The sequence below is a fragment of the Mirounga leonina genome, unplaced genomic scaffold (genome assembly GCF_011800145.1).
Source record: "Mirounga leonina isolate KUSES-001 unplaced genomic scaffold, KU_Mleo_1.0 Mir_180, whole genome shotgun sequence".
Lineage (NCBI taxonomy): Eukaryota > Metazoa > Chordata > Mammalia > Carnivora > Phocidae > Mirounga > Mirounga leonina.
This window is the reverse complement of record NW_023270469.1, coordinates 26215427-26234630: the sequence shown is the minus strand read 5'-3', so window position 1 is coordinate 26234630 and position 19204 is coordinate 26215427. Positions and strand designations below refer to the sequence as shown.

The 19204-nt window shown below is 41.8% G+C and overlaps 1 protein-coding gene across 4 annotated transcripts in view; it reads right to left on the bottom strand.

Annotated features, from left to right (window-relative positions):
* The window catches only part of CSNK2A2 (casein kinase 2 alpha 2), a 40902-nt gene extending 21780 nt beyond the window's left edge, over window positions 1-19122 (bottom strand). For all 4 annotated transcript variants that reach the window (XM_035025095.1, XM_035025096.1, XM_035025099.1 and 1 more), the window contains exons 1-4: window positions 18982-19122; window positions 18076-18187; window positions 8564-8665; window positions 6160-6210 (exon numbers count right to left, since the gene is read on the bottom strand). In XM_035025095.1, coding sequence (XP_034880986.1) covers window positions 6160-6210; window positions 8564-8665; window positions 18076-18187; window positions 18982-19085 — 369 coding nt within the window. In that variant the 5' untranslated portion in view covers window positions 19086-19122. The remainder of the gene's footprint in view (window positions 1-6159; window positions 6211-8563; window positions 8666-18075; window positions 18188-18981) is intronic.
* Between the last annotated feature and the right edge of the window lie 82 nt (window positions 19123-19204).

Genomic DNA, 19204 nt, shown 5'->3' with positions numbered 1-19204 from the left:
CTTGCTGTATGGTCGTCGGTCCTCAGAGACTGTGGGTATACTTCGGCTGCATCACAATCAGCTACAGGTTCCAAAGCCCCATCCCCGAGGACTGTCACTCAGGAGGACTACGCAGCTCAAGAAGGTTCCCAGCCACATGTGGGAATCACCGACACAGCAAACTCTCACCGTGCACACAGAGCGTGCACATTCCCTCACCCACACAGCTCAGTCTGTGTCCAGAAATCCCAGTGGTCCCCACGTAGGGAGAAGAAAAAAGCCAGGGGGAGTGGGATATAAAGTGAAAGGTGCTTAAGGCAGTCTCATCAGCATTGGCATTAACATGTAACCCCAAGATCCAGAATAAAACCAAGGTCAATATTTTCAGAAATTTAAGGAAGCAGAACAAATCACTAATCAAGCAAATCAAAGTTATTACTAATCACTTGAAAATGTCTTCTAAAGAAGATCCTCTCCACATCGAACTACTAACAGCATTAACAAGGCCTCAAGACATCAGCTAGTCAAGGCCCACCTCTATGGGGGTAATTTAGAAATTCACCACAGAGCAGGGCGCCTGGGTGGCTCAGTCGGTTGGGCGGCTGCCTTTGGCTCAGGTCATGATCTCAGGGTCCTGGGATCGAGCCCCACGTTGGGCTCCCTGCTCGGTGGAGAGTCTGCTTCTCCCTCTCCCTCTGCCTGCCTCTCTGCCTACTTGTGCTCTCTATCTCTCTGTCAAATAAATAAATAAATAAAATAAAATCTTAAAAAAAAAAAAAAGAAATTCACCACAGAGCAATATGGGCCTACTATCTTCTCAAACGCAGTCTATTCAGGATGCCTTACCAATCTTTAAAATGTCCAGATGATATATTTTGCTTAAAATGTGTATTTATTTTTATTTATATTCTTCCAAAAGCATAGAAAACTGCCACATACTGTACTTTAGCTTCCTTGAGAAAATGTCAAGTTTGAGAGTTTTCTGTAACTATTCATTTCAACTATTAGAGACTGGCTTTTCCTACTTCTTTGGAAGTTTTGTCTTTTTTTCTAAGTGTCACGATGTATCTTTTACGATCGCTTTGACACATATGAAGCATAACTGATGATTTCAAGGAGAAATCAACCGAACCAGTACCTCCACCATAAAATGAAGTACCAAGGGGAAAAATGAGTAAGGCCATAGAAGATCTGAACTGAATTAACAAGCCTGATATAAAAAATGGCCATGCACTAGAGTCACAAAGCAACTGTCAACAAAGTCCAAAGAACTAACATTATATGGGTCATGTTCCTCTGGACACAGTGCAGCCACATTAGGAATCAACAATAAAAGAATATTTTTGTTGAAAAACCACGTGGCTCCTCCATCACATTATTCACGAGCACACAGCCAGGAAGGACATTCCTAGGACAGTAACTACCAGGAAACTCTTGAATATGGACTCTGTACCGTGTATCAGACGGCATTATCGTAGAAGTATTGTGTCGTCTTGTGCTAACAGTACTGGCAGGTAGGAAAAGGTCCCATCTAGCTCCAGCGCTCGTATATTTAGAAGTGAAGTGTCACGATGCGTACAACTTACTTTGGGAGGATTTCAACAAGACAGACAGAGATAAAGAGGGGAGGGTGGGGACGGGACGAGAACGAATAGCCAATGTGGTAATTATTAGCAACTGGTAAATCTAGGGGAAAAACATGAGGGTATTAATCGTGCTACTCCTTCCGATTTTCAGTAGGTTTAAAATATTTCCAAGTACAGGGGCGCCTGGGTGGCTCAGTCGTTAAGCGTCTGCCTTCGGCTCAGGTCATGATCCCAGGGTCCTGGGATCGAGCCCCGCATCGGGCTCCCTGCTCCGCGGGAAGCCTGCTTCTCCCTCTCCCACTCCCCCTGCTTGTGTTCCCTCTCTCTCACTGTGTCTCTCTCTGTCAAATAAATAAAATCTTCAAAAAAAAATAAATAAAATATTGCAAAGTACAAAGTTGGGGGAGAAAAACCCAAATTCCCGAGTTTGGAATTTGTACTTCTTTTTAAAATAAAGATTTTATTTATTTATTTGAGAGAGAGAGAGCGTGCGCAGGGGAGAAGAAGGAGAAAAGGCAGAAAGGGAGGGGAAAGATGAGCAGACTCTGAGCTGAGCGCTGAGCCCGACACAGGGCTCCATCCCACGACGCTGAGATCACGATCTGAGCTAAAACCAAGAGACTAGCTGCTCAAGGGACTGAGCGACCCAGGCGCTCCTGGAATTTGTACTTCTAATTTGAAAACGATACAGAAGTGAGTTCCATAACCATGGAATGTAGCTAAGGCGGTGCCTGATGTTGCACGACTTAAAGCCCACACCACCAATCAAGAAAGATAGGAACAGGGCGCCTGGGTGGCTCAGTTGGTTAAGCGACTGCCTTCGGCTCAGGTCATGATCCCGGGGTCCTGGGATCGAGTCCCACATCGGGCTCCCGGCTCAGCGGGGGGCCTGCTTCTCCCCCTGACCCTCTCCTCTCTCCTGCTGTTTCTCTCTCACTTGCTCTCTAATAAATAAATAAATAAAATCTTAAAAAAAAAAAAAAAAATAAAAAAAAAAAAAAAAGAAAGATAGGAACACATGAAATGAGCAGATTTCCACTCAAGAAGTTAGGGGGAAAACAATGAAAACCCAAGAATGAAAATGTTGAGGAAGAAAGAAGGGAGGAAGAAAGAAAATAATTAAGATAGGAGAAGAAACAAGGAAACATTTGAGCAATAAAACCAAAAGCTGATTCTCTGAAAGTATTAGTAAAAGAGATCTCTAGCAATACTGGTAATTTTTTGAAAAGAGAAAAAAGCCCAAATAATGTTGAAAATGTAAATGAAAACATAATTATAAACACATCAAAGTCTTTAAGCCCTAAGAGAATTCTATTAACTTTATGTAAATAAAATTGAAAGTGGACCTTAGAAATCGTTATCATTCAAACAAACTCACGAAGAGACAAAAAACCAGGAGAAGCCTTTCATTTAGATGTATGTACATTCTGAAAAGGCAAGTATAGTCCAAAGTCTCCCTTCTCTCCCAAAAGACAAGTAGATAATCCCTATTTCATATAAACTTTCAGAGACTAGAAAGGAAGAGCTCCCCAACTTATTTTATGAAGTTAGGATAATCAGGAATCTACAATAAAAGGAAATTATGGATAAAAATTTATGATCAATTACATCCATAAAAATTCTGAAAAGAACAGGCTGCGGGCTGTATCACTGCTGATTCACCTCTGATACTAAACCTGGGACAAACCTCCTCTGAGCGATACCTTAAATCCAGCTCCTGATACACTTAACAGTAAAATGAAAAAAATAAAAACAAGCTTTTCTAATAAGATAGACACAGGACAAAATAAAAAGCCTGAAGGGCATGAGGACATTAAACTAGCTGACTTCCCTATCTGCGGCCTGTCATACTACCTGGAGCAGAAAATGACCATCTTGTCATGATTTGCTCTTCCAAAACACACATCGGCTACCTAATATTTAACAATCTTGTAAGTTGACTAAAATGGCAGGGCTTGCTTGACCACTCACGGGGGCCCTCCAGTGTGATACCGCAGACCAAACACATCCTACCCTGCTTCTTCTTGACGCTCCTCTAAAGTAACAGTAAAAGGAGTGGGGTTTGGGGGATTCACTCCCAATAACTAACAGAATGGAAGAGATGACAACATCTTGAAGCAAGATAAAAATGTCCAACTGACATAGCAGACCAAATTCTGCCAAGAGCAGAGGGGGTCCAGAAGCAGACAACTGCACGTGGAAGAACTACCGAAAGGCTCAGGAATCGGTGACCCCAGGTATCAATGAAAGAGAGTCAACAGATTCAGCTGAAAACAAGAAAACAAGTTTAAAACACCACACTGGAAATGGGGAATTACGTGAAAGTGCACGTTAACATTCCCCACGGGGCTCCTCCGCTGGAGGCCGGGAGGCTCGCAGCCAGGCTCACATCCTCCAGAAAGGAGCTGATAAGCAGTCATCAGTAATTTCATAACTCATAAGAGGAGACAGTCAAAAACCATGACATTTCAGACAATTGCAACAGAGACAAAAAGAAGAACACACACACAAAAAAGAATTTGAAAGAAAAACTGAGAAAACAGCACAAGAAGAAAACATCGGGGGGGGGGGAGAGAAAAACCCACACATTCTCAGTGAGAGAATAGAAGATATTACATAAAAGAACAGGATACTACTTTTAAAAGTTCTGAGAACAGAATAGAGCTAAGAGATGAAGTCTAACATTTGAATGAGTTCTAGAAAGTGAGAACAAAGAAGAAAGGGAAGAAAATCAAAGAATGTTAAAAATACTGTTCTAAAACGGAAGGACATGAGTTTCTAGATTGAAAAAGCCCAGCAAGTGTCCAGAACAAAAGATAAAAGTGACCCATTCGAAGGAACATCATTGTGAAATTTCACAGACTGCGACTGAAGAGAAAATTCTAAAAGCTTTCCAAAGAAAAAAACCAAAACCCAAACCAGATCACGTAAGGTGAAACCAGAATGGCTTCAGTGGTGATGATGGAAAAAGCTCTTCAAAATTCTGAGAAAATTATTAGTTACAACCCAGAATTCTATGCCATGGCAAGTCCATTAATTAGGAAGATAAAATAAAAATGTTTTCAGATATGAGAGCCTCAAAAAACATGAATTTTCCATGATGTCTTTAAAGGAAGCTCCTAGAGAATGTGTGCCATTAAACCATCCCCTTTGAGAGTTAAGATGCAAAAGAAGTAAGATTTCTCCAAGGAGTTAAAAATTTCTGCTAACCCATCTTCTGCATGCTGTTAAATCCACAGGGCAGCTGTCAATTTAAGAAACACAAAATGCTAAAGTGAAAATTTTATATGTGTGGCCAGACAACTGGTAAAAACTCATTAAGGAAGCAGTAGCATTTAAAACTTAGGCATTTCATATGAGGTTTCATTAAGACCAGCTTTTAAACTTTGGTATTCAGGAAAATGTTCGGTTTCACTAAGAAATGCACACACCTTGATAAACTTGGGTCATTCACGGCAAAACTGGGATCAACCATGTGTATCACAAAAAACTCTACTGGCTAAGCACCGTCAGGCTGATGAAAACATTTACATCCTACTGTTAAGAGCTCACTGTTGACTTCACCTGTAAGGAGTCAGACTAACAGGGAAACTTGTTACACATGGAAAAGCTATACTGTATATAAAACTTGCTTATTGTTTCATAAATTATAGTCCCGTTTATTTATTTTCCACTAATCAACCCTATTTTAGAGTTGTTTTAGAGTGATTACCTAAGAAAAGTTAAATGTGAGATAAAGCTCTTTTATTTTCACCCAAAAGCTTCACTCCTGATACCAACATTTTTCAACTGCTGATGTAGTTTTGGCCCTAACTTCCATCACAACAAAATCACAAGTCTTTGATTCATTGACAGAGTGTTATAATCATCTAAAAGTTCTCCAAACACCCCTCAAAATCAACACCACTATTTTGTTCTTATATTGGTTTTCATATTACACTCTACCATGTCCAGAATAACTGGCCCCAAAAACCTTACCAGAAGTTAAGGTTGTAGTGTCCGAACGATTAATAAAAAAAACTCATGAAAAAACCAGCTTAAAACCATGCTTTTAGAAGAACACTTTAAGTCTAAATTAACATTCATTATAAGAAATGTAAATAACCCAGGAAAGGGCTTTTCTAAAGCACAGCGACACTTAACTACCTTTTCTGTGTCATTTGCTTTGTATACAGTGTCCGTGAACACACACACTCTGACAGCTTGAATCCCATGTCCTGCTTCTTTTCACATGAGCCCTGTATCCGTTTACCACTTCCTATCAACAAGGGAAGACTCCTATGCAAATCAAATATCTACTTAAAACAATGCTGTCTAAAACAGGAGTGTTATAGATGAGGCATTAGCTTAGACCCAGCCCAGCAGCTATTCCCAGAGTAAGCAAGGCAAAGGGTAATGAGTAATATCACCAAATACAAGAACCCTACCCACTTTCTGCATCTTATACTCACGCGGTAAGGAATCCGATTTGTTACTTCCCACTCTCACCAATGACTTTTCCTGGTCCCCTTTTGTTCTGGAGCATCCACAGTACTTATCGCCACCTGCCCATCCCCCATTAACCCCATGCCAGAAAGAAAAAGCATATACGCACCTTAAAATCTGTATTATTGATATATTCAAATACCAAAGCTGGGGTCTTTGACTGCAAGAGAGAATAGTAATGCCTTGTAAGTATTCAAACAATAAACGTGCTTTGTTTCTGTTGTACCGATCCATCCCCAAATCCCACTTAAATGAAAACGGGATTCACTCATCAGGGAGAGCCTATTAAGAAAGTATTCTCTTGAGACTGTGAGTCTGGAATTTGCTTCGAAGTAAGTGGGGATGGTGGGTGGTAGGAAAGTGGGTGGCAGGGGGATGAAACAAAGTTGGCCACGAGGTTGCGGCACTGCTAAAGTTGAGTGATGTGTCCAGGGAGGTTCATTATCTTATTCACTTTACTTTTGTAAATAGTTGACATTTTTCATAAGGTTCTTCTTCTTCTTTTTTTTTTTTTAAAGGAGATGTATTCTCTGACCAACCTGTCAGTGGGCCTGGCACATTATGTGAAGAATTATACTCTGCAGTGTTCCAGTCTGCCAACCACAAAAGTAGTGACATGTTTTCATCTTGGTTTAGCGAGCCAGATGCATTTTACAGAATTATCATACGTCTTGGGAATCTATCATAGGCCTTTTCAGGATCCAAAAGGAAAATATCTATGATTATCAGGAGGCTATAATGTGAAATTACTGCCTTGGCTAGAGACCACTAGAGAATGTCTCAATTTACAAGGTAGATGTGTCTCCCCCCCAACCCCCAAAATCATACTCATTTAATGCAATGAGTACCAAATGTCTAATATTTCCTTGTATAAATTTTTCAAACGTCAGATTTACTTAAGTAAGGTAAAATAATGCTCATTAGCAGTAATAAGCTTTCAAAATTAAGAGAAAAGCAGGGGCTTAAAGGGTTATAGAAAGAAAATCACCTTGGAAATCTTTATGGCTGGGAAGTTTTGCTCAAGGAAGCAGGTGAAAGTTACCTAGGAAACAGGGTACAGTACGTGCACACGGGGCTTTGTCAGAACGAGCAGCAGTCCCAGCAGCGCTGGTCAAAGGGTATCTCACTAGCCTGAAGGGACGGGGCTTCGTCAAGACCACCAGATCTCTCTACTGCCTGGGAGTGAGCCCATCTCCCTACAAGTTAGAGGAGGAGGGCTCGCCCCTTGGTTTGCATCCAATTTTAATTTACTTGTGTTCCATTTTATATAGAACACACACATGCCTTAAGCAACACATTACAGTATCAGTAAGACAAGTATCACTAAGTTCTATTAACTTAAAAAAAAAAAAGCCAAAATGCAGAGGCCGCTGCTACACCAGTAATATGTGCTGGCTCACACTGCAGGTCGTTTTCACAGATGATGGAGTCCGGAGTTAGTCATTCTAAAATCAATCTGAGCTCCTCAGGCGGGATATATTTTTAATGCCAATTAGCTAGAATCTAGCATACAACCATTGTTCTCAGTCTTTTTTAGGGTCCCAAAGGCAAAATTGTCCTTATTCTTCAGCTTAATGATCCTGTGTAATCTTGAGCACATTACTGAACCTCCCTAGCCTTCAGTTGTCCTATCTGTACAATGTAACAATGTGGCCAGTAACAGCACCTACTCCAGTGGATTGCTGAGGACTGTGCGAGGTCCAGAACAGTGCCGGCACAGAGTAAGAGGTCAATCCATGTTCGCTAGCACATTGTTTCTTTATGATGTCTTCAGCAGAAGACCTACCTCTTACACGAAACACTGGCATGGGAAGATAGGAAAATAGGTGAGGTAGAACAGAGGAAGAACAGAAATGGGATGGGAGGTGGTACATAAAAACTGTAACTAATCATAAACTTAAGTTTACTCCCCAAGAAGAGAAAACAAAATTAAAGAGCACATCTAAAATGGCTACAAAGTAAGCATTTTTAACAAAAATAGTTTAGTTGTATCAGCATATACAATGTGAGCCCCTGGGATAGACAGTGAATTAAGGCCTAGGATGAGAAACAGCAAGATGCCGTCCTCAACGGGTCTGTGGGCTGTGATCTCTATGCCAGGTGTCCACGTGGAGATATTCGGTGTTTCCTTCTGTAAGCCCAGACTTTCAGATGTCAGGCTTACTTAAGTGAAGCAAAATAAGGCTAATTGGTGGGAATAAGCTTTCAAAACTGGAAGAAAAGTAAGGGCTTAAAGAAGACATTCAGTGAACATTTGTGGGCTGAATCAGAACAAGGTAATAAACTTGGGATAGGGATTTTTCTATACACACTTTTAGGTTCCATAAAAGTGGTGGTGGCTACTTCATCTTTGGGCCACCATGATTTTTTTCTAGTTTTCAAAACTACTCAGTAGTAAAGATGAACACAGTCATTCCCACTACGTAATGTTTCTCCTTATTTTGACATTGTGTCACACACACAGGCACGCACGCACTCACTTTCTCCTTCTCCCCCAACCGTCAGGCACCTACCACAGGGTCCTTCACAGTGTCGATCAGCTTAATGATATTTGTTCCACCACGAAGGTTCTCCAGAATCTTAACCTCTCGTTTTATCTTCTTTTTCTTCACTGGCTTAAATACACAAGAGTAATCAGAAGTGAGATTCCTTTTGAAGTTAATAAATAAAACCTTACAACGACGTCAGCTAATCGAGTGGCTATTGCGCTATCTTGTACACATGTCAAGAGAGTGTGTCTAAATTAGAAAAAAGAAATCAAGATAAAAGTGGGGCCTGCCCTTGAGAACGTTTAAGATTAAGTTAAATACACACTCATATAGCATATGTGTCAGATCTTTAGGTAGTTACATTTAGGGCACTTACAAATTTTGAACACCCATGTCATACTTTAAAAATAAAATGCTTTCTAGATAACTGCCAAATGGAATGCGCGTTATAGCTCTGAACAGCTGTATTATCATGCACTTGCAAACGGAAAAAAATGAAACAAAATGGTGAGACACCTGCTCTTCCAATGAGTTACATGTAATTTTGTCTTCCAGGAGCGAAGACCAGTTCACTGACATCAAGTTACAAACTTGTTTCCCAGCTGCTGGCTCCCATTTCCTGTTGCCACTCCCATTTCCTCAACATCTAGAATCTGAAATCAGCCCAGAGCCACTAAAACTACCCAACACATACCACTCCTAAAGAAAGAGATGATGGATCAGCAAAGGAGAAAACGGATCTCTGATCCAGTACTGACTGGAAACCTCTGCTACTTGCTAACCTGTCCATCTGCTGGATAGAAAAATTAAAGATTGCAATCAGAAATACTAGCATTACACATGTTATTTCTTGTCTTAAAGAATTTGAAGAATGTAAGTAGTTCTGGAACAAGAGACACATCACAATCAATTACATTTTATTAAAGTACTTAGAACACTTGACTGGCATGTAGTAAGCACTCAATAAATGGGAACTTTATTATTTTCTCGTTTTTAGTTAGTGACAAACCACACAATTCCTAGGTAGTGGACTCAACCTAGTTGAACCCTTTGCCCAAGGTCCCACAGCTGACAGTGAAGGGTGGGGGCAGGATTCCGATCTAGACAGTGACGCTGTAGGCCTCCCTCTTGGCCACGGTGCTCTCACTTCCCAAGTGTGGCTATGACAGAAAGCGGACTAAGGAAAAGGAGTATTCTTTCACCAAGACACTAGACACAGTTCTGCTAGCACAGGCAAAGAGCGTCCAATGGGTTTTCAACAAAATAAGATTTTAAAAGCCTGCGTGTGTGTGGTGGTGGGAGGGGAGAGATATATACATGCCAAAGACACCGTCATCTTTTGTTGGTCACTAAGCTACAGCTTTGAACACATAACAAAACAGAGGGAGATTATGAAACACAGAGCACCTGCATCACCTCTAACAGGGTGCTTGACTGACAGGCTGGAATCTAGCTGCATTCTTCCAAGCCAGCTGCCACACTCATGTCCACTCTGCTTTGTCAGGGTTCCCGGGAGAGTAGATCTGGCTACTGTCTCTCTCTCCCACTTCCACTTAGGAATCGTACTCATTCCCTTTTTCATAATTAGGGAGCTTAAGACTTTGGGGGAAATAAAGCACTCAAACATGAAGTACAACTTGATCAAAAAAACAGCCAGAGAAGGACACACTACAGAATAAGTAAGCTTCAAAAATGTCAGTGTCAGGAAACAGAATGAACAACTGTTCGAGATTAAAAAGATATGACAACTGAATGTAACACATGACCTGGGATTTTCTTTTACTATAAAAACATTATATAGACAATTGGCAAATGAGAACAGGGGCCGTAGATTAGCTAACAGCATTGTACCAATGTTAGTTTCTGATTTTTGATCATGGCACTGTGGGGTTACATAAGAATTGTCCTTGTTTTTAGGAAATACTACAGTAAGGAGCACTGTGATTTACATAATTACATACGTTTATACACACATATACGTGTGTTTATATATGAGAGAGAGAAGGCATAAAGCAAATGTTAACATCTGAGAAATCTGGGTGAAAGATATATGGGGATTCTTGTAACCTTTAAGTCTAAAGTTATGTCAAAAAGTTAAAAGAAGAATAAAAGCTGGCTATTGTATCTATAAATTCAGCCAATGCTACCAGTATATTCAATGTAAGAAAATTCTAGAGTTGGAAAGCAGTTACAGATCTGTGAGAGTGGTCACAGAGGAAAAAATACACCAGAGCCAGAGATCTGTATACACCGAAAACCTTGCTCTCCCCCTAATGGTGAATTAGTACAGGGTTAACCCACTAAGTAAGTTGCCTTTACGACAACGCCCCGTATAAAGTCTTGCTTTGCCCTCTTGTTAGTCAGCAACAAGTCAGGCAGGCACACGGTTCCTGGACAATGCCACTGAGATTAAGGTATCTCTCATTACGTCCTCAGGTAATTTAGGGAGCAAGGGAGCGTATTTTGCTACCCAACTGTTACCTGTCCAACAACTTCCTCACCTAGAGACTGGGGACAGCAGGGCAATTCTCAAGTGGCACAATGGACTCACACAGCACTTGGAGTCCTCACATCCTGACAAAAGACCAAGAGATTATAAAAAAGAAAGTGACCTACAGCCCAGGATACTCCTCCAAAGCATGGACGTCTATTCTCTACAGGAACCAGACCACAGGGAACTCCCTTTAGCCTCAAGCTTATTCTTCCGAACCTGGGAGATGCTCTAGAAGCTAAAAAACCAATGAGCTCCCTGGGAATGAAAGTGATCATTTTAATGCTGTAAACAGAATTAAGAGAAAAGGTTAGAATTCATAAAGGAAGACCCTTCACATCCTATGGAAAACAGATCAAGGATTTTATGAAAATAAGAATGCTTTGAGCCTGTAGCCCAGTGTTTGCATTCATCCACCTGCAGCTACACAGAGAAAATACACACTTCCATCATAGTCTCATCATTTCATCCTGCTACACAAAGTCTCTCCCAGTTAAGGTTCATTTATTTCAATTCAGAGAATATCTGTTTAAAAGATTCAAAATGGCGGCGCCTGGGTGGCTCAGTCGTTAAGCGTCTGCCTTCCGCTCAGGTCATGATCCCAGGGTCCTGGGATCGAGCCCCGCATCGGGCTCCCTGCTCCGCGGGAGGCCTGCTTCTCCCTCTCCCACTCCCCCTGCTTGTGTTCCCTCTCTCGCTGTGTCTCTGTCAAATAAACAAATAAAATCTTTAAAAAAAAAAAAAAAAAGATTCAAAATGAGTCAGTTCAGCTGTTTCCCAATATTCTTTTCTACTCAAAGTCTAGTAGAGCAAAATGGCAAAACGCTAAAGAAAAGAAAGAAATTAAAGTATTAAATCAAGTTTCAGTAATAAATGAATTCTGGCACACACCTAGAGAGAATGTTTAAAAGGAAAAAACTCAATTTGAAATTTTCTGTGCATGAGCTTAGGAGAGGAAGGAAAGGGAGGGAGAGAAGGAAAAAACAAGAAAGAGGGAAAGAGAAAGAAAGGAAAAGTGAACAGGTGGAAGGAAGGAACTTTCCCAAAGGTTTCAGCCCACATGGTGGAGAGTCCCAGCTATTCAGGACAACCTTGTTCAACATAATCCAAGAGTTAAGATACTACTTCTCTCTCCCTATTGACTAACATTGAAAACTTAAAAGAGAAACTTAATGATGGGCTGCTTAGTTAATGAAGTCAGTGATCGGTCCTATTTACTTAAGGCTGATTTTTAAGAAGCCAGATCTGAGAATGATTTCAACTACTAGCATTTGATTGTGATTGAATTTGTGAACTAACATATACAAAGGGCATAAGAATTAGGACCTCAATAAGTCCCAGCAAATGTTAACAGGCAAAGTCCCATTTTCATTTCTTTCTAAGCACAACTGAATTAATAAATTCAAGACAGGCAGGAGGGTGGCGTAGAACTTCCAAATCTGGAATCACTTTTATTCCAGTGCACGGTGACAACAGAGAGATTAGTTTCGTGACCTGCAGTAAACAATCACAATGAACACTGGTTGCCAGGGATGAAGGACAGAGTAAGGAAGAAAAGTTCAGCCTCGATGACAGCATTTATTTTACTACCTTGGGAGCATCTCTCAAATCCACTGCAACTGACCCAAATATAAACATTACCTTAGCAATATTAATTGTTCACAGCAACTCTTCCCTTAATCTTTAAAGTCCCATCTTTCCAGTTACGTTATCGACTCCTTGAGACTGTTTATTGTCAGGGGGGTGGGTGTGTTTTAATTTAAAAAAGCAAGGCATACAGCAGGCCTTTTGAATCTCATCAAGAGAGTGGTACAGTCCTTTCTACTACCGGTTTTGCCCTCTGAAATCATTCACATGGCCCAACTGAAATATTGTTATTAGAACCATACCTTATTGCTTTCTAAGTGCCAGGCACTGTTTTAAGCACATTTAATCCACTTTTAATAGTATTTTAAGAGTTACTATTGGTGCACTTTTACATGAGGACGCTGAGGCAGAGTTTAAATAACTGCTCAAGGTCACAGAGCTGCAGAGTGTTGGGAATGCCCATCTGATCGCAGGCAGTCTACTTCCAGGGCCACTTTCTGGAAAGGAGCCCTGGGTAGATGACTCAAACACTGTCATCTACCTCCCCATCTCTCCAGATCTCATTTAATTCTCCCAACAACCTGTAAGTTCCACAAGAAACATATATCCATTTTATTGATACGAAGAGTCAACTGGGTATAAATGAGGATGCTGGTTCTAGAACCCAAGTCCCCTGCCCTCCATTTACAGCACTTCTTTACACTATACTGCCCTCATCATGAGGGGGCAGATGCTCAAATCAGGCTCTAGAAACTATCTACAGCCACAATGTACACATGAAAATGGGTCCTCTATGTCAAGATAGTCTTTTTACAAATGGCTCACTCTCCAACCCTAATGTATTAGAGGGATAAAGCTGTTAGCACCCAAATTTGGCAAGTCATCATGATGAGGGAACTGTATGGGTTAAAAAAGTATAAACACACTGGTTACTGTGGCCTCAAACCAAGAGAGCAAAATAACATTTCACTTATGCATTCACCACGCTGCTGCAGACCCAAACCAGAGAGCCCCTGGCTGGGTCCCTACAGTTCTCTGGGTATTCATCTGTTCCGCACTCCATCTAGTACCTGTCCAAGTCAAGCATTGCCTTCCAGAAGAATCCCCATCCCCAAAACCACTAGAACAAATTCATTTGACTTCTAGTGAGTGTTTATCCATCTTTCCAGTACAGTTCAACACCTCAAGAAGCCAAATACCCAGCAAATGTCCAAACTGCTTCTCACATCTACAAGATCCATGATAGGGGCAGAGGACCAGGACCCTAGTGCTTCCACCCCCTAACCATGTGACTCTGAGCAAACTGCATGCTCTGGGTCTCAGTTTATCTGTAAAAAGGGTTTGGGTTTTAAGGTTTCTCTGCTCCCTTACTTCATGATTCTGTTCACTCTGTTTCTCTCTCAAGCTCAGACCCTACAACCACAATATTGGAAACAGCAATGACTAAGGCGCCTGGGTGGCTCAGTTGGTTGGGTATCTGACTCTAGGTTTCAGTTCAGGTCATGATCTCAGGGTCGTTGAGATGGAGCTCCACATCAGGTTCTGCACTCAGTGAGGAGTCTGCTTGATATTATCTCTCCCTCTGCCCCTCCCCACCCTGCTTGCACTTGCACACGCGCATGTGATCTCTCTCTCTTCTCTATCAAATAAAAGTTTTTTTAAAAAATATTTTATTTATTTATTTGACAGAGAGCAAGCACAAGTAGGTGGAGCAGCAGGGAGAGGGAGAAGCAGTCTCCTCGCTGAGGGGGGAGCCTGATGCGGGGCCCGATCCCAGGACCCTGGGATCATGACCTGAGCCGAAGGCAGATGCCTAACAACTGAGCCATCCAGGCGCCCCAAATAAATAAAATCTTAAAAGAAAAAAGAAACAGCACTGACTAGTTCACACATAATTTTAAAATTTATACTATTTTTGATGTTAGTAACGCTTTCATAATACCATTTTAACTACTTTTATACCATAAGACATTTGTGGGAACTAAAAAAAAAAAAAAAATCACAAAAACTTCAGATAAATTAATACTAATGTCTTGCTTCAGGAAGATGATGTCTTGGTACATTTGCCTAACAAAGTACCTGGAGGGGAAAAAAACTACCACCGGAGAAAGCAGAAATAAAGGAGAAAGCCCTGCACCAGCATGAGCGAACATCACTTTGACACAACCTAGAAGTCGCCTGCTCACTCTGAAGTAACCCCACAAGACGGGTCACTGGCAGGCCTCCCATCCTTCTTTTAACACCACCTCCTCACCGCACATTTTAGAAACATCCACAAATATGCTAAGCCCACTTAAAAAGTAACTTGTATTACCACCATTCCTTGTTTTAATCTTGAGAACTGACCTCCGGGGGAAAAATGGATTTGCCCAACTCTTTATGAAATAAGACTATCAACAGACTACCAACTCATTCTCTTATATGAGAATTTCCAAGTCAGGGCAGCATGGGTTCAAAACACTGTACACGTTTATTTAAAAACAGTATTGCTCTTAATTCTATTTAGGAAATAGTAGTTTTCACTTGAAGGATCCCAAGAAGAGCTGAAATCCACACATAGGTGGTGCCCACAAAATGCTACAAGTTGTCCGAAATGGCCAAATGCTTTTATTTCTATGTATACCTTCCTAAGAGGTACTACAAAGGAACTGAGCAATGGATTGTTCGGAATCAAAAGATGAAACTTTCAGCACTAAAGTGGATTTCTGCCCTCCTGTTAACCCTTCCCATCAACCCTCTCTTTTTTTTTTCTCCTCAAAACAATTTTGGCCAAAAAAGATATAACCTTCCTATTGACTGGAACATTTTAAAAATTTCAACTTCAGAATTTCACTTCAAAATAGACAGTAAAATTTTGCTCACCAACTTCTAAATTCCTAAAACCTCTTAAGAGCTCCAATATGTTTTGACCAAAAAAAAAAAATACTAAAAAAAAAAATCTATGGATACAAATTAAGTGATAGAATTCCTCTGTGGTCATTCACCATCTGACCATCCTCATATACTGGAAAGAACTGAAGGAAAATGTTATCGACCAAAAGGGAAGACAGCCCTGTCTTCAAGGAATATACCTTCTATCTCGGTCACTGTGTATACATGAATACATAAGTTCCTTCCTGCCGTTGAAATACAGTAGGCCTTTTATGAAGAGGAAGTTTTTTCTAAATTCCTCTAAATTATGGGCAGCTGGTACTCTCTTAAGGACCTAATGTCCTATGACCAAACACCATAACAGCAGATATTAGTCATAACTTATCTGAATAGGGGTGCACAACTTGGGATCAAGACCCTGTCCTTTTTTAAAAACAAACAAACAATACTTTTAATCCAATTTAATGCAGCCTGTGAAAACGAGAAAACCACAATACCATTAGTAGATTCTTACCCCATCCTTCAGATAGAACAAAATCTGGATAGAAATGCCACAGGGCTTTGAAAAAAAAAAAAAAGAAGTGAGGGTGGTTTTCACCAGTGGCAACGAAGTTGGTTCAGGCTGTACCCTGAAAAGAACTTGTATGGAAAAGATACAAGAAACACTTCATTAACTAGAGCATCCAAGGGGCCTCCCAAGTCTTATTCCAGAACACGGGAACTTATCCTGAAGATCTTACAAACCCATGCTAAAATGAGGAAAGAGAGGAAGACGTAGGAAACAGTTCTGGCTAAGGGTCATTTCTACATAGTGGTATCAGGTAAGTTTTCCTGTGCCTAGGTTTCTTGTCTGTAAAAATAACCTTTAGCTTCCACGTTGGGTTCCCTAAACATATCCTGTGAATCTTTAGGGGGAAAACTATCCAGGAACGGATGCTATGAAGATCTCTAGAAGGAAGACTAAAGAGCAACTCGATGTTCTCTTGCATGAATGTGCTGTCACTTATATATATACCTAAAGGCCATTCCTCCAAAAAAGACACCACAGGAAGTTACACACGTATTCTAAAAATGTTGCTATTGCATAAAAGTTTAGTTATTTTTCTGAAATTGTTCTGGAGTCAGCAGTTCATTCTTCCAAATGCACAGCAGTGGAATATGGATATTCCTAAGTTCAATTTATGCCTTGCTCACTTCCTAGAAAGATTTTAAGCAGCTTACATTAAAAACATTTATGCTTATGTATAAAGGAAAAAATCATATGGCTTATCCAGGTGACTTCCCTGAAGGGAACATTTCTTTAAATATTTATGCTTGTAAAGAAAAAAAAAAAAAAAGACGACCGTGTGACTTTTCAGGTCCAATTCACATTTGGGGAAGAGGAAAGTCAAACTCCACATCTTCAGTATCAATTCCTCACTTCTAACCCCCAGTGCCTCTGAGGGCACAGATAACTTTGCCTACTTCTGTCTACTGCAACTCTGCTTCTGCATCACTAGGCTCAGATGGTACTGAGTAACAGAGCTGATCACTTTTCTGAAAACTGATTTTCAGACAGCGTAAACCTGACCCCTCATACTAACCAGGGACACAGCTGCCCTAACTCTATCCTTAAGACACAAAAACAGCTTTCCAATTCCATATCCTTATTCACGGAGCTTCTCCAAAATGGCCACATTGGAAATCTTGTATATGCAAAAGTGCTTATATTAATCATTCTTTAGTCTTTTCGATATTTCACTGAATCACATGCACACACATTAAATGATCTGGCAACGATGACGACCCTTCACGGAGTCTAGAATTACCCTTTTTTTTTAGTACACCCTATAAAATATTATTAAAGCCATCCAACCAGCTACCTGAAGGAGAATTTAGCCAACTCTTCATGCTCATTAAGATCCTGTCTTCAGCAAAGAGACAACAAAATATCAAACTTAGCCCGACTAAACCAGACACAAAGACTGTTTGTTTCAACTATTAATTTTAGCGATTGTAAGCGTACTCTTCTACTGTTCCCAATTTCACTTTTACTATTTGATAAGCAACAATGAACCTTCTGGGCACTATTGGTTCACCATATCCAACCCCACCTGGCACACTTTTACTGCCAAAGGAGACGAATCAACTGATCATCCACTGAGGTGTTTCTACCCAAGCTTCAAACTCATCATTGGAGCTGCCCTAATTTCTTCCAACTTTCTTTCTGGAATCATTTTAAGCACCAAGGGTAACAAACTCCGTGCTCAAGGAGCCCTTGAATTGATGGGATCTTCACTGGAAAAACTTTTCTTTCATATGAATCCCTATTTCTTTTTGTAACAAATGGACCCCTTTGGAATTTTCACTTTGGGAGCCCACAATGACATTTCAAGACAAGTACGTTCCTCAATGATCATGCTTTGATTTCAAACAGGTCTACATACTTTCTTCAAAGGAAGAAGGAAAACAGGTGGGAGGAGTAGCAAAGGGACATCAGACAGAAGATGTGTGAAACGAGAGCTTGCACTGCTCATTCTACAATGTGGCTCGAGTTTACCTCGGGACCCATGCACAAGATTTTTAATGCCACTCATAAGGCACTCACCTTGAGAATTTTTACAACCACTCTCTCATTGTTGGTGATGTTAATGGCCTCAAATACTTCACTATACTTTCCCCGACCAAGTTTTCGAACCAGCTGGTAATCATCTTGATTACTGTGAAAGGCAAGAGTGACACATAAATGCCAGGACTTGGGATTAACCAAGCCTATGCCCACTCTACACCCCCATCCAGTCACTTCCATTAATCAAGCATTGGAAACGTCTATACGTCAGGACACAACTCATTCCCTAAATGAAAGCCACAACATAAACTTGGCTCCTTTCACTCTGCTCACAGCTCCTAACCTAATTGGTCAATCACAACTTGGGGAGCAGAGGCAGGAAGGCACGGCTCTGAGCCAATCTAGAAGGGTGAGCAAAGCATCCATCCTGGAGGCTCAGAGGGTGCCCCACTGCCTGGGGCTCCACAGCAACTGCCTTATACCTCACACCCCAAAGGTAGACAGCGCCTGCTTTGAGAATGTGGATGTCTTTAAGAGATTTCCTCCCACCCAGCCTCATTTCAAAAACTAAAAAGACAGAATTTTAATAGCTCCAGAGGACAGCTGCTGACTGCCCACCCCAAATAGAAACCCAGAAGTGTAAGGAGGAAGGGCTGCTCTCATTTTCATTAAGCTCCGGTCCCTGGACCCTACACTTCTCAGTAAGAAAGCATTCTTTGGCGTAAGGGGGAGAGAGGGGTGCGCAAGACGGGGAGAAGGGGGGACAAGGAGACGAGGACATGTGCGGCGGCGGGGGGGGGGGGGGGGGGGCTCTGCCTCCCCCACCCCAGACCCGAGAAAGCGCCGGCCAGCGGCGGGGCTGCTGGGGAGGCAGACCGCGCGGGGTGGGGGCCAGTGCGGTTTGCGCCGGGGGGCGGCCGGGCGGGGTGGGGGCGGCGGCTTTACCCCCAGCTCGGAACGTGAGCCTCATAGTCCCAGTACTCGCGGCTCCTCAGGCTGTTCACCTCGGCGTAGACCCGGGCCCTGCTGCCCGCGGCCGGGCCGGGCATGGCGGGCGGGACCGGGGGGCGCCGCGGGGCGCAGAGGGCGGCGGCGCGGCGAGGGGCGCGGGGCGGCGGGCGGAGGAGGCGGCGGGCCGCGGGGCGCCGGAGGAGGAGGAGGAGCGCGG